Here is a 15,609-nt window from a genome sequence, read left to right as displayed (position 1 = left end):
GGCTGGGTGTGGTGGCTCAGGCCTGTAATCCCAGCACTTTGGGCGGCCAAGGTGGGTGGATCATTTGAGGACAGGAATTCAAGGCCAGCCTGGCCAAGGTGGTGAAAACCTGTCTCTACTAAAAATACAAAAATTAACTGGGCAGTAGTGGCGCACTCCTGTAATCCCAGCTACTTGTGAAGCTGAGGCAGGAGAATTGCTTGAGCCTGGGAGGCGGAGGTTGTGGTGAGCTGAGATCACACTGCTGTCCTCCAGTCTGGGCAGGCCATAGAGTGCAACCCTGTCTCAAAAAAAAAAAAAAAAAAAAAGGGAAAGAAAAAATAAACTAAATGTGAAAAAACCTTTTAGCCTGGATAAGCTTAAATGTCAGATGGTTAAAATATAGTCAACCATCTTTAAATAAAAATTATGACTCTTAATAAATAAAAATCATTAGGTCACCTGAAAGCAATTAGCAATATTTAACAGAATAAATTGGCACCAATGAACTAATATTTAACTTGCTTTGTATCATCTGTACGTATGTATAATCAGAAAGAAAGAAACAAGCCTTGAAGATTGAGGATATCACCTCAGTTATCTACCAGTCACTTATCACCCAGTTGCAAACTGGAAAGTAAACAGCCTCTATGTAATCGAAATGATGTCAAAATCCAAGGAGGTAATGTACATACATCTTTACTAATTCCAAAACTAATAAGGTTTCAAAAAAGCTTAGATAGCAAGTTCCTCAGTCAGTGCAACAATATAAATCCCAAAACTAATCAGGATGCCTAAGAGTAAACCCTGTATGAGCAAATTAAAAAGAAAAGAAAAAGTAAAGAAAACATAACCAAAAAACATAAGAGGAAGAAAGAATAGTCTCATATTATAGAATCAAAAATCTGAAAAAACTCACAGAAATCTGAAATAATTATAAAATCTCTGTATAAATAAAGGGGGGAAATACACAACTGTATATTTCTCTAACAACTTTTATATCAATAGAAAAATGAATAACACCCTTGTATTAATAGTTATTTCAATTTTGACTTTTAAAAATATTTGTCTAGATACTTTTATCATGTCATTTCTTATCATTTTCATAGAGCATATATTTAATTTTAAATCTAGAAATACCCATAACAAACACACAATCTCTGTTCTAAGTAATGTCCACTCCTTTTTCTGTCTTCACTGTTCCCTTGATATTCTTCAGGGGTAACCAGCAAAGAACCTAGGTGGCTTCTCCATAGTTCCTTCTTTATTTTATGATTTTATAGAATTGTCTTCGGTACTTTCAGTTTAAAAGGTTCCTTCTAATTTTGTCTTTTGTTTCATATCAAATAAAAAAAAAAAAATACCTGTTTATAAAGCCAACCTCGTCTGACCACTGGTGCATTAGGATTCCTTTTAATTGAATTTGACCTCTTTCCAAAATTATGAACTTTTTTTGAAGCTCGTGAAGTCTAAATAGAAAAAGAGCATGACAGAAAATGTGGTATTAATGCCTAGAGATTTGAGCTTATTTTCCTCTTAAAATTTAATCTCTTTTCAGATTTTCCCAAGAACTGCGGGACTTAAATCTTTTCAGAAAAATTATTAAAATTCTACTTTTGCTGAGTTAGTTGTTTGAAGTGTAAGAATTCTGCACCAAAATTTTTTCCCCAGGATATCAAAAGTTTTACAATATTTCCTTTAAAATCCGGACAGGATATACAATTTTTAGAAACACAGAGTATGTGGCAGTATTTTGTCGTATCTGCTATGTAAAATGAATAGATCATGAGTAAAAACTGTTAACAAATCTTTAAGAATAAACCAAACTACAGAACTTTTCCCTTTATATCTTCATTTAATAGTGCAGGTTCAATTAAAGAAAGTTAACAGCACTCAGTCCGAGGAGAAATATACAGATATTAAATATAAACAAATATATCACATCAAGTCAAAACAAGATGGGAAGGATCTGCTTAATCTGATGTAGTGTTTTCTTTTTTATGGACAACTCTGAACTTAAACCAGACAGATGGGGTTTACTGGATTCTTCAAAGTATACATAAAGATAAACAATCTTTAAAAATACTGGTATGCTTACCATGAAGATTTATTTTGGCAGGAATCATAGTGGTGACCAACAAAAATGAAAACAATGAAGTAACATAAAATTATCTCTCACTTTTCCACTTGTTTAGAATCTTTGGAAATCTAGCATACTTCATTAGAATTTTGTTTTGGGAAGCTTTTATTAGTACATAAGAAAATTTTAAGGCCTGATATCAACAAAATTTTTCCTAAAGCATGTTTTCTAGATGGACTTTAATTTACTTTCAAACAGATAATGCTTAAAAACAGTATAAAACTCAAATGACATAAAAAGATACACAAAGATCAATCTACTTCTCACTCTCAGGCTCCAGCACCCAGCTAACCCCACTCGCAACTGTGGGGCAACCAATACCACTGTATGTGTGTGTCTATCTATCTAAAATAACTGTTTTCATGATTGATGAATATTTTTCTGAAATGACCGCATATTTTAATATCCACTCTTCTGTTCCATTATTTCTTGGAGCTCACTATATAAACAGAATGCTTATTTACCCATACTGTTGTCAATGTGCTGTGTTATGAAACTTCTGATCTTTGGAAATCTGTACGTGAAAATGGTGTCTTTTTCTGGTTTTAATTAGTATTTTTCATATGATGGATGAGGCTGAGCATCTTTTTTCATATATTTAAGGGTAAATTCCATTTTCTGAAAACTGATTTCATATAATTTGCCCATTTCCAAACTGGCTCATAAGCCCTTTCCTTATTGATTCACAGTACTTCTTTAATTATAAGGAAATTATTCTTTTATTGTTACACGAATTGCAGATACTCTGCATGGATAATAATCATATGTGGTTGAATTTCTCATTATTTTATATTGTTACTTCTGGGTTTTATGTCGTATTTAGAAAGCCGATCTACATTCTGATCTTTGTTTTTTTTTTAATCTTCCATTGTTTTTTTCTAGTGCTTTTATAGTTTTGTTTTTAACATTTCAACAACTGATCCATCTAGAAAATTTTTGGTGTAAAGTATGAGGAATAGATTCAACTTTCTTTCAAGACAATGACCTAGTGACTCTCAATCCATTCATCAATTTCACCAGATTTTAATAGAAATATACTCATAAAGCATTATGCTCAGTTAGCCTGTTGGATATATGTTACTTAATAATCAGAAATTATTTATATTATTTGAAAATTTACATTCATTTATAATCTCCTAACAAAATTTTATTTCAAAAACCTTAACAGGTATTTAAATACTATTATTATAATTATCTATTTTCTTACAATAAACATAATTTACTATTACAATGGTTTTGCTGAAAAATGTTTTCTCAATCTAAGCATTCTTATAGTCAGATAATTTGATTTCTAGGCTATTACATTAACCATCACCTTTAAAACTTAAGAGTGTCCATTTTCTCTCACAAATATCATTATATTTCTAAAACTATTCCAAACTTGAAAACTTAAGTCATTGAATTACAATCTTATTACTTTATATTTCAGGCTGCAATTGCTTCTTCTATCAATCACCTCCAAATTCATGTAGTAATAAAAATGTAATGATTATTCTATAATTTTAAGTCCATTATGAGTAACGGTATGGATACTGTTTATTCCTTATCAATAATTAATATAAAGCAAAATAACTTACTCTGCCTACAGGGCTCATTGGATGCACTGCATAATCTGAAGTCACGTTATAGTTAGAAGCTTCATTTATCATACTTATAGGTCGTTCCTTCTTTTCTTCAGATGTCATGGTTGCAACAGTCCTGAAAATACATGTCAAAATGGTAGAACTTGCTGTGTATGTAACCCGCTTTACAATAACACTTCCCTATAGTTAACTATGCGAGTGTCCTACTTTTTCACAGTACATGGATCCTAGTTACTCTAGAATCAGGCCTTAATACTTATAACAACTTTAAATACAGCTAACACTTTTCCTAAGTCAAAAATACATTATTATCGTGTTTATTTATTATTATGTTTTAAGACAGGAGTCTCACTCTGTTGCTCAGGCTGGAGTGCAGTGGCACGGTCTTGGTTCACTGGAGAATCTGTCTCCCAGGTTCAAGTGATTTTCCTGCCTCAGACTCCTCAGTAGCTAGGACTACAGGCACGCACCACCATGTCCGGTTAATTTTTCTATTTTTTAAGTACAGTCAGGGTTTCACCATGTTGGCCAGGCTGGTCTCGAATGCCTGAACTCAAGTGATTTGCCCACCTTGGCTTCCCAAAGTGCTAGGATTACAGGCGTGAGCCACCGCACCCGGCCTATCATGTTTATTTTTAATAGGCATTATTGCAGATATTCTACTTGGTCATCCAACTGAAAAATTAAAAATGAATTATAAGATTATTCTAATTTAAAAAGCAATAACAATTTCAGTGACTAACTCTGTGAATAGCTCTATAGTATAATACATTCTTACACATATTTCATTTGACGCTTATAAAACTCTTGTGAAATAGTAATTATCACTATCTGATTTAAGGATGAGAAAACTGAGCTCAAATTACTTTAATAATCTAACAAAGTTTACATAGTTTCTCTATGCTTGCATCCCGGGCTCTTGAGCTTACTGTGTTTGAAGTACTATAAAAACAGCTTTGGAGATTACATTCCTCATGAAAAAATGTTTAAGTCAGGTTTCTATGTGACACATCATGAACAGCTGGCATTCTGTTATTATACTTGATGACAAATGTCCAGATAAGAAAGCTGCTAAATTGAAATATAAATAACAGCAATTTCAATGCTAACCCAATTTTGAATACAGGCATTCCATGAAACTCTTTACTTACTGTTCATTCACTACAAAAATACAATTGTCCTGTGATGGCTGTCCTGTGACTGGATGTTTGCAGGTCACTTTCCTTTCATTGTGGCTGAAAAAAGAATAAAAGAAAAACAGAACGTGTAGGTATTTAAAATGCCCATTTATTTATTGTAACATTAAAGTTAGTCTACAAAGGAAATGAAATTCAAACTCCCAGCCTTTTTTTTTTGTATGTTTGTTTTTGAGATGGAGTTTTATGCTTGTCGCCCAGGCTGGAGTGCAACGGCACGATCTCAGCTCACTACAACCTCTGCCTTCTGGGTTCAAGCGATTCTCCTGCCTCAGCCTCCCGAGTAGCTCGGATTACAGGCGCCCACCATGATGCCCAGGTAATTTTTTGTATTTTTAGTAGAGACAGGGTTTCACCATGTTGGTCAGGTTGGTCTTGAACTCCTGACCTGAGGTGAGTCACCGGCCTTGGCCTCACAAAGTGCTGGGATCACAGGCGTGAGACACGGGGCCTGGCCACCAGCCTTTTGAGATTCCTAAATATATCCTTCCTACTATCTATTGGGAGTGCCTATGTGTGAAAATGTTACTTATATTTTTACAAAACAGTTAAATGCATCCCTTCTCAGTCTGGTCTCAATCCTTTTTCATTATTTTATAAACAAAAGTAAGTTGTAGGCCAGGTGCTGTGGCTCATGCCTGTAATTCCAACACTTTGGAGTGCCAAGGAAGGTGGATCACTTGAGGTCAGGCATTCAAGACCAGCCTGACCAACACGATGAAACCCCATCTCTACTAAAAACACAAAAATTAGCTGGCTGTGGTGGCGTGTGCCTGTAGTCCCAACTACTCAGGAGGCTGAGGCAGGAGAATTGCTTGAACCTGGGTGATGGAGGTTGCAGCGAGCTGAGATTGTGCCATTGCACTCCAGTCTGGGCAACAGAGAAAGATTCTGTCTCCCCCCTACCCCCCACCCCTCAAAAAAGTAAGTTGATTTGGCTGTTTGGCTCTTTACATTGCATTGTAAAATACAAAGATTACTGTATTTTATACTTCATAGGTGGGTCGTGAAAAATAAGTATGAGTGTCTACCTACCTCCACTGTTTTATGGTCCAACATGGGTGCATTAAAGAGTACTAATGCCAAATTCATAAATGGAAAGAAAACCTAACAGTACTACTATATGGGCACCAGTACCTTAAAAAAATAGAAGGTTCTGAAACAGGAATACTTTACAGTGTTTCTGTTTTACAAAACAACCTTTATATAGATAATGTAATGAGATTAATTTTTCGACACTTGAGGAGGGTATGTTGTAGGAAAAAAATGAAATCTGAAGGAGAAGCAAAAATCTTAAGTAAATGAAATGTGGAAACAACAACAAAAACAAAGAAACATCTGTTATGTTTACTGAAAAAAATTGCTTTGAATTAAGTTATGACTATTTTTGGAGAATAAGATGTTTGCCTAAGAAACAGTATTCTTTCTAGGTTGAGTGATAAGGTCTTCAACTGTTCTTGAATGAAATAAGGAAAAAAACCCCTATGTATTTAAGCCAAAAATATTAGATGCTCAAAATAATATGCAATATACATTGATACATTAAATAGTCTATAATAATTTTCATTAGGTCATATACCATAAAGTAATCTGTAACAGAGACCTATCATTGACATGCCTGACATTAGAAAATTTACCTTGTAAGGTCTGTATTGAATATTAGTTTTTTTTTGTTAATCTTAAAATATTAGTACATATGCTCTGTATGGTGAGAAGTCTATAACCACAACCTGCAAACTTCCAGGTAAATTTCATATGCTTACGTTCTTTTTCCAAATCCTAATTTTCATATTTTTTTGAGTAACTCAATACCCTGAAACTTAATCCATTAAATAAAATTGAAACTGTATTAATATAAAGATATAGATAAAGTTTTTAAAAAATTCCATATTGACTATTATAAAAGTAGAATCATTAATGAAACATAGTGTTTCTATTATTCCTTAATTCAAGTGGTCTAAGAAACACATAGAGCCATCTGTTAATATTTAGAACAATTTTAGGCTGGGCACGGTGGCTCAAGCCTGTAATCCCAGCACTTTGGGAGGCCGAGACGGGTGGATCACCAGATCAGGAGATCGAGACCATCCTGGCTAACACGGTGAAACCCCGTCTCTACTAAAAATACAAAACCTAGCTGGGCGAGGTGGCGGGCGCCTGTAGTCTCAGCTACTCAGGAGGCTGAGGCAGGAGAATGGCGTAAACCCGGGAGGCGGAGCTTGCAGTGAGCTGAGATCCGGCCACTGCACTCCAGTCCGGGCGACAGAGCAAGACTCCGCCTCAAAAAAAAAAAAGAAAAATTTTAATAGATACAGCACTTGACACCCTGGGAGGTAGCTGGCTCACTGTTAGGTCCTGACCATTGTCCTTGGCACAACGGAGGAGTGACTGCTCAGGACCACAGGAAGGGCAGGGAAGGGAAGACAATGATTCTAGCCTTTTCTCAATTCTACCAAAGCTTGTCCCCTGTATTATTACAAATTGTATGTTTTCATCTTAGATCTGCCATTCTTTTCCGCATTTCACAAGTTGTTGTTGTTGTTGTTTTGATGGGCCTCAAAATCCAGATCAAGAGAATCAACAGTTCTGCTACAATGCTTGCTGGAACTGTTTCAACATGATTTGTATGTTAAAGGAACAATTTGAGCATAACACGACTTGGCACTTGCTTATGCATGATTTTATCTGTAAGAGACTCTAGATAGATGCAAAAAACTGCACCTGACAAAACCCAGCCACACAGGAATACACAAAATGTATATCTGCACACACCTCAAACATGTAGCAGCTACTTCAGTTCATTGCCTGTTTTATGAAACACACTTATCCACATCTGGTGATACAACTTTTTTTTCTTTTCTTTTTTTGTTTGAGACAAAGTTTTGCTCTGTTGCCCAGGCTGCAGTGAAGTGGCGCAATCTCAGATCACTGCAACCTACGCCTCCTGGGTTCAAACGATCCTTCTGCCTCAGCCTCCCAAGTTAGCTGGGATTACAAGCATGTGCCACTGTGCCTGGCTAATTTTTTCCAGTTTTAGTAGAGATGGGGTTTTGCCATGTTGGCCAGGCTAGTCCTGAACTCCTGGCCTCAAGTGATCCATCAGCCTTGGCTTCCCAAAGTGCTGGGATTACAGGTGTGAGCCACCGCGCCGGGCCTACAGCTTTCAACTCAATTTCAGATAACCTTCCCCCCAAAACTTCCCGATAATTCACGTGCTGAAACCCTTTCAACACCCAGTTACTTTCACAAGCAAACTGTGGGTCTTTTTCAAGGCCAAATATCATATTTATTACACTACCATTTTTATTCGGTTCCTATATGTGTCGCTAATGAAGTTTTTGAGTGGTGTGCTCCTAAATCCATTTTCCCCCCAAGCCCTGCGTTTTTTTGTTTCCAGATTTTGCACGATGAGGTGATTTTTAGAGACACACATGCTATATTTTTGCAAAATATATTGCACTACTAAATTACAAACTACCGTATCACTATCCTATTAAAAATGCATTAGAATTTTAACAGACACTGAAACAAGGTGTCATTTAAAAAAATTCTTCCCAGATGTTTTATGCTTAATAAAAAAATAAAAGCTGAAAATAAAAAAAAGTATTTTAAAAAATTTGTATTTCTAGAAGAATCCTTATAAAAAGGATAAAATTCACATCTTTATTTTAGTTTATTATTATTATTTTTTGGAAACGAGTTTCACTCTTGTTGCCCAGGCTTGAGTGCAATGGCGTGATCTCAGCTCACCTCAAGTTCTGCCTCCCAGGTTCAAGTGATTCTCTTGCCTCAGTCTCCCAAGTATTTGGGATTACAGGCATGCACCACCACGCCTGGCTAAGAAAATTTTGTAGTTTTAGTAGAGAGGGTTTCACCATGTTGGTCAGGCTGGTCTCAAACTCCTGTCCTCAGGTGATCCACCGGCCTTGGCCTCCCGAAGTGCTGGGATTACAGTTATGAGCCTCTGCGCCTGGCCAAATTCAGGTCTTGATATAAGACATACCTATGGTCACAGAACAAACTAATTCCCATCTTGTCTCTGTAGTCACTGTGGCCTAGTAGGAAGTCCAGACTTTCCTAAATACAATGCCAGTGTTTACTTACTCTTACTTCCAGACTTCCCTTGATGATGTTTTAATGTGTAGGTCTAGATAAGTGGTTCTCAATTGGGTGATTTTGCCTCCAGGGGAGCATTTGGCAATCCCTGGTAACATTTTGAATGTCACAACTGGGGAAATGTTACTGGTGTCTACTGTGTAGAGGCCAGGGTGCTGCTAAACATTTTATAATGCAGAGCAGAGCCCTCCATGTCCAAATAAACCTCCAGAAACATCAACAATGCTGAGGGTGGGAAGCTCTGCATTAGGCTATCATAACCCTTAAAATAACTGACTCTACTGAGTAAGAAAAGCAATATTTACTATTCATGTGCCTGTATTTCTCTAAATACAACAGAGGTAGCAGAAAACACTGGTAGTTGAGAGCACAGTTTCTGAAATCAGACTACATAAGTTTGAATCTCAGCTCCTCCACCTAACAGCTAGGTGATCTTTCGCAACTTACTTTACCTCTCCGTGTCTCAACTGAATAAACGCAGCTATGTCACAGGTTATTCCTTCATTTAGTCAACATATACATATATATACACACAAATATTTTCATAAATATAACATCTATATAGACATATATTTATATACAGTAGTCCTCCCTTATCTGTGGTTTTGCTTTCTATGGTTTCAGTTACCCTGAGTCAACTGCCGTCCAAAAATATTAAATAGAAAATCCCAGAAATAAACAATTCATAAGTTTTAAATTGTGAGCTGTTCTGAGTAGTGTGATGAAATCTCTCTCCATCCTGCTCTATCTCATCAATGACGTGAATCATCCCTTTGCCCAGTGTCTCTAAACTGTCGATGCTACCTGCCCCATTAGTTACTCAGTAGTTGGCCTGGTTCTCAGATTAACTGTTGAGGTACTGCAGTTTTTGTGTTCAAACAACCCTTATTTTACTTAATAATGACCCCTCCACACACACACCCAAAGTACAAGGTTTGTGATGCTGGCGTGCTGTTACACTTTTATTAGTTATTATGGTTAATCTTTTACTGTGCCTAATTTTTTAAAAAACAGAGATGGGGTCTTGCTAGGTTGCCCAGTCTGGCCTCAAACTCATGGGCTCAAGCGATCTTCCTACTGTGGTTTCCCAAACTGCTGGGATTACAGGCATGAGTCAGCATGCCTGGCCCACTGTGCCTAATTTATAAATTAAAATGTATCATAAAGCAGTGAGAAAAACATAAAAAAATCCTTGCCCTCATGGAACCTACTTTATAATGGAGATGTAGAAAACAATAAGCACTCGATAAATGTTATTTACAATTATTATGAACTGCAGGACATTGAGTATATGTCATCATTATATTAGTATTTGGTCAATTATTTAAATTAAAAGTTGAACTTCGTGCCCACCCAAATACAGTCACATGTCACTTAACTATGGTAATACATTTTGTTTGTTTCATCATATTCAACCCCAACTATGGTGACACATTCTAAAACATATTAGGTGATTTTAGTTGTGTGAACATCATAAAGTGTATATACACAAACCTAGTTGGTACTGCCTACTATAAAAATAGAAAATATACTTATATATAAATCTAGGCTACATAGTATAACTTATTGCCCCTAGGATAAAAACAGGTATGACATGTTACTGTATTGAATACTATAGGCCACTGCCGTATAATGTTAAGTATTTGTGTATCTAAATATATCTAAACATAGAAAAGGTACATTCAAAAATATAGTATTATGCCTGTAATCCCAGCACTTTGGAAGGCCAAGGAGGGTAGATCACTTGAGGCTGGGAGTTCGAGACCAGCCTGGCCAACATGGCGAAACCCTGTCTCTACTAAAAATACAGAAATTAGCCAGGCATAGTGGCACACGCCTGTAATCCCAGCTACTCTGGTCGCTGCAGCATGAGAATCGCTTGACCTCAAGAGGCAGAGGCTGCATTAAGCTGAGATAGCACTAATGCACTCAAGTCTGGGCAAAAAAGTATGGTATTAAAGATTAAACACTCTATCCCCCAGGCCATAATGCAGTGATGTTAACACAGCTCTCTGCAGCCTCAACTTCCCAAGTTCATGCAATCCTCTTACCTCAGTCTCTCAAGTAGCTGGGACTACAGATGCACACCACCACAACCACCTAATTTTTAAAATAGCTACTTGGGAGGCTGAAGCAGGAGGAATGTTTGAGACCAGGAGTTTGAGGCTGCACTGAGCTATGACTGCCACTGCACTCCAGCGTGGGCAACAGAGCAAGACCTTGTCTCTCTGTCTCTCTCTTTTTTTTAAGTTAAATTTAAATTTAAATTTAATTTTTTTTTAAGGACTCCGTTAATCTAGAGCGTTCAGGGCTAAAGAAAACAGGTCATATTTACAAGCTCAACTTGATGATTATGCTCTAAAGGTCAGTATAAAATGAATGAATGCCCCCACCGCCACTTTAAAAAAAAAAAAAAAAAGATACCAAGGAATTGATAAATAGCAACATAGTTTGCTTGTGCTTTGGCGTTATGTCTTTTTCCTATTTATTACCAAAGTTTTAATCATTTACTATAATCAGAAGAGTAAATGAAAGGCCTGATACTTTAAAGCTTCTATGAAAGTATTATTTCACTTAATAATAATTTGGTTGTGAAGGATTTTAAGACGACTAAATCGGTGTGCATATAAAATGGTATATATATTTCCATCAAATTGCATAACACTAAAATGACATGTCTACTGGAGATAAAATAGAAATTCATTAGTCTAACTAATTCCTTTTCCAATCTTCTGTATTTTATAAACCAAATAATGAATTATGTAGGTAACTACTGGAACACCTGGGCTATGCTGAACTTTTAAGCAGACATCTTAGTTCTGAGCTTTCTGGAAGCTTAGATAAAAAGAGAAAGCTAAAGCACACAGCTCCTATGAACTAGTGATGGAAGGAAGAGCAATTTACCAGGTTTAAATCAACTTTAAGTGACAGGTTTCTTTTATATAAATAACTAAAACTGTATGACAGCACTCTGAAAATGGGGGAAGCTGGTGTTTGTCTCCCTTTCCAGAGTAATTAAAGGAAGATACTTTTCGTAGAGTCTACATTGCTATGGTTTTCCCTCCTCAGGAGACATATAAAGGAGGATGCCAATGGCATTCCTTAAAAAACATCATAACCATGCACCCATTCTCTCATGAAAATAAACACATAAAGTGTACATTTCAATATAAACCCCAATTAAAATATGCTATTAGAAAAAAAACTTGTTTGTTAATATGATGTTTCAAATTTCCAGTTAAAATGATAAAAGTCCATAAAAGTGAGGGGACTATTCCATTCTTAATGAAGAATTACTTCAAATTATACAAGGAAAGAAACTATTCAATGCAATTAAGTACTAACAGACAAAAGAAATTTGGTATTAAAATTCCTGTCATCCGGGCGGATCACAAGGTCAGGAGATCGAGACCACCCTGGCTAATACGGTGAAACCCCGTCTCTACTAAAGAATACAAAAAACTAGCAGGGCGACGAGGCGGGCGCCTGTAGTCCCAGCTACTTGGGAGGCGGAGGCAGGAGAATGGCGTAAACCTGGGAGGCGGAGCTTGCAGTGAGCTGAGATCCGGCCACCGCACTCCAGCCTGGGCAACAGAGCCAGACTCCGTCTCAAAAATAAATAAATAAATAAAATAAAATAAAATAAAATAAAATAAAATAAAATAAAATAAAATTCCTGTCATCTAATAAGACCAAAACCATGCAGAACTTCATTGAATGCAAACATCTATTATCTGATACCTACAGGTAAAATATCCTTATTAGAAGTTATTTAAAAATCAGAATTTGATTTATATAGAAATGAATCCAGTACTAAATGTACTAATTTTTTTTTTTTTTTTTGTCTCGCTTTGTTGCCTAGCTGGAGTGCAGTGGTGCGATAGTGGCTAACTGCAACATCCGCCTCCCGGGTTCAAGCAGTTCCCTGCCTCAGCTTCCTGAGTAGCTGGGATTACAGGCCCCCACCACTACGCCTGGCTAATTTTTGTATTTTTAGTAGAGACAGGGTTTCACCATCATGGTCAGGCTGGTCTCGAACTCCTGACCTTGTGATCCACCTGCCTCAGCCTCCCAAAGTGCTGAGATTACAGGTGTGAGCCACTGTGCCCAGCCTTAAATGTACTAGATTTAAACATTTAAAAATTCCAGTAATGTTACATATATATAACAAAGCAGTAGGCCGGGCATGGTGGCTCACGAGGTCAAGAGTTCGAGACCATCATGGCTAACACAGTGAAACCCCGTCCCTATTAAAATACAAAAAATTAGCTGGGCGTGGTGGCGGGTGCCCGTAGTCCCAGCTACTTGGGAGGCTGAGGCAGGAGAATGGTGTGAACCCGGGAGGTGGAGCTTGTAGTAAGTCGAGATTGTGCCACGCACTCCAGCCTGGGCAACAGAGTGAGACTTCCTCTCAGAAAAAAAAAACAAAGCAGTAAATGAGATATATTTTTTAAATCACGTATGGAAAGGAACTATTCCTGATTTTAAAATAATACTTACGATTTCAAAGAGATGATGAGTCAGGATTGCTTAATACTGCAGCACTGCCATCTTTATTGGGTTGCCCTATGCTTTTTAGTTAGGCAACCTCACAAGCCCCAGCTGGCTGCTGTATCACAAAGCAATACTCTGAACCACAAAGTCTAGAGTTAAAAAGAAGGTTTTGGGTTTTTTTGGTTTTTGTTTTTTCTTTTTTGACAAAGTCTCACTCTTGTTCCCCAGGTGGGAGTACAATGGCACGATCTCCGCTCACTGCAACCTCCCCGTCCCGGGTTCAAGCAATTTACCTGCCTCGGCCTCCTGAGTAGCTGGGATTACAGGCACCTGCCAACACGCCCGGCTAATTTTTGTATTTTTAGTAGAGATGGGGTTTCACCATGTTGGCCAGGCTGGTCTCGAACTCCTGACCTCGGATGATTTGCCCGCTAAGTTTCCCAAAATCTCCCTGGCCATCTTTCTCAAGAATCTCACTAGTCAGAGATATGAGATTCCATGTCCAAGTCAACCAATGGCAAAATAAGTGGGACTACTATGGTGAGCAAGCTAACTCCAGTCAAGATGCACAACTTTGTCTGTGGCCCACCTAGAGGAAACTGAATAAAATGAGGTTATATTATAATAGTAAGGAAAAAGAGGAAGGAAAAGGCTATTGGCTAAGAAATATCCTGTTTTCTTAGACAAATCAACTTACATATGGTCCAAAGAAAATATATGCGCTAGTATATTCAAAAGTAGATTTCTGTGTTTTATATGGTAAAAGAGGAAAATGGTTTTACTAATTTCTTGCTTTGGGAAGGTAAAAGGGTGATTTAACCTGAACTTCAGACCTTTAGAGATTTTGTTTCTACCTTCAGTAATATGTTTTAATGTTTTGGCTACACACTGACTACCTGTCATAATGCAGTTCTTCCTTGTGGGAGCAGGTGTTTTTGGTGGGGTTTTTTTTTTTTTTTTAAATCTCTATTTCATGGGTAACTTCAGTGACAAAGCAGTTAAAATCCACTCTGCTTTTTAAAAAGAATATTGAAATTGCTATTAACATATTGCCAATCAATAACAGCCAATACTATTCTTCTGAGTGATACATTACAGTCAGGCAAAGCAAGCTGTATTATGCAGTGTTTCATATGTGTAACCATGGTAACATCGTTGAAAATGTATCTACTGTGCAAAATGAGTAATATGTATTTTAGAATCCCACAGAAGAGATTTCAGTTGTTCCTTGCTAAACTAAGATGTCAACCCATTTATATGATTTGCTCTGAATCATGTATTTCCCTTACGGGAAAGAGAAAAATATTTAATTTAGTTTAAGAAAAACAGAACAGCATATTGGTTTGGCAGCTGCCATTTGGCAATTCTTCTGCCGATCCTGGCAACAAAAGCCAGTATCATGACTTGGACTTTTATAAAGGCCCAACCCACAAAAGCTGCCACATATCCACAATAATGTTAGACTTGAGTGGGGCAGAAGAGATGTGGAAACTATGGAAGTTATTGTATTCCTCTATGAAGAAAACTATGCAGCAAAATCTCAGATGTGTGCTTTTAACTTGTGTTTTCAGTATCCTTCTAGTGAAACCAAGAAGAGTACTATAATTTTTAACTATAATTTACTACATTCTCAAGTTGGCCTTAGTTTCATTACTCTATAAAACAATTATACTCTCCAGCTTGTCTTAAAATTGAAGAGCTTTCATCAATAGAAATCATACAGTGTCTTGTAATTTTGCAACTCAAACAATCAAATCTTAATTAGGTTTAAAAAACATGTTTGTAGCAGCCATTTAGTTATTAAATCAATTCAGCCTATGCTAGTCAAGTAATTTAAAAATTATTATTAAATACAAAATTTCTTAGTGTTTTACATAGCTAACTATTTTAATTTATTTTCATTGTAATAAAAAGGAGAAAAATGTCCTGTTGAAATCTGGCTGCTACAAAGACTGTTTCTGCAAATTATTTTTAAACTGAAAATATGCTGGCACAGAAAATTGTGCCTACAATTAAAGGCAATGTTTTAAGAACAAAAGAAAAACATTAAAAGTGCTCTGCCTTTCTTGAAACTGAATTCTTGCATCTTGGTTATGTGAAG

At 36.6% G+C, this 15,609-nt stretch overlaps 1 protein-coding gene across 8 annotated transcripts in view; it reads right to left on the bottom strand.

The window, feature by feature from the left end:
* The window catches only part of PLEKHA5 (pleckstrin homology domain containing A5), a 258,282-nt gene that overhangs the window by 121,436 nt on the left and 121,237 nt on the right, over positions 1-15,609 (bottom strand). For 7 of the 8 annotated variants that reach the window (XM_023226165.2, XM_023226158.2, XM_023226159.2 and 4 more), the window contains 3 exons: positions 4,854-4,937; positions 3,697-3,817; positions 1,344-1,448 (listed from right to left, as the gene is read on the bottom strand). In XM_023226165.2, coding sequence (XP_023081933.1) covers positions 1,344-1,448; positions 3,697-3,817; positions 4,854-4,937 — 310 coding nt within the window. Of the gene's footprint in view, positions 1-1,343; positions 1,449-3,696; positions 3,818-4,853; positions 4,938-15,609 lie in introns of those variants that run through there. The other variant, XR_002734540.1, reaches the window with a different exon arrangement.

This window comes from Piliocolobus tephrosceles, chromosome 10 (assembly GCF_002776525.5).
Source record: "Piliocolobus tephrosceles isolate RC106 chromosome 10, ASM277652v3, whole genome shotgun sequence".
In the NCBI taxonomy this organism is placed as follows: Eukaryota; Metazoa; Chordata; class Mammalia; order Primates; family Cercopithecidae; genus Piliocolobus; species Piliocolobus tephrosceles.
This window is presented reverse-complemented; position numbering and strand designations above follow the sequence as displayed.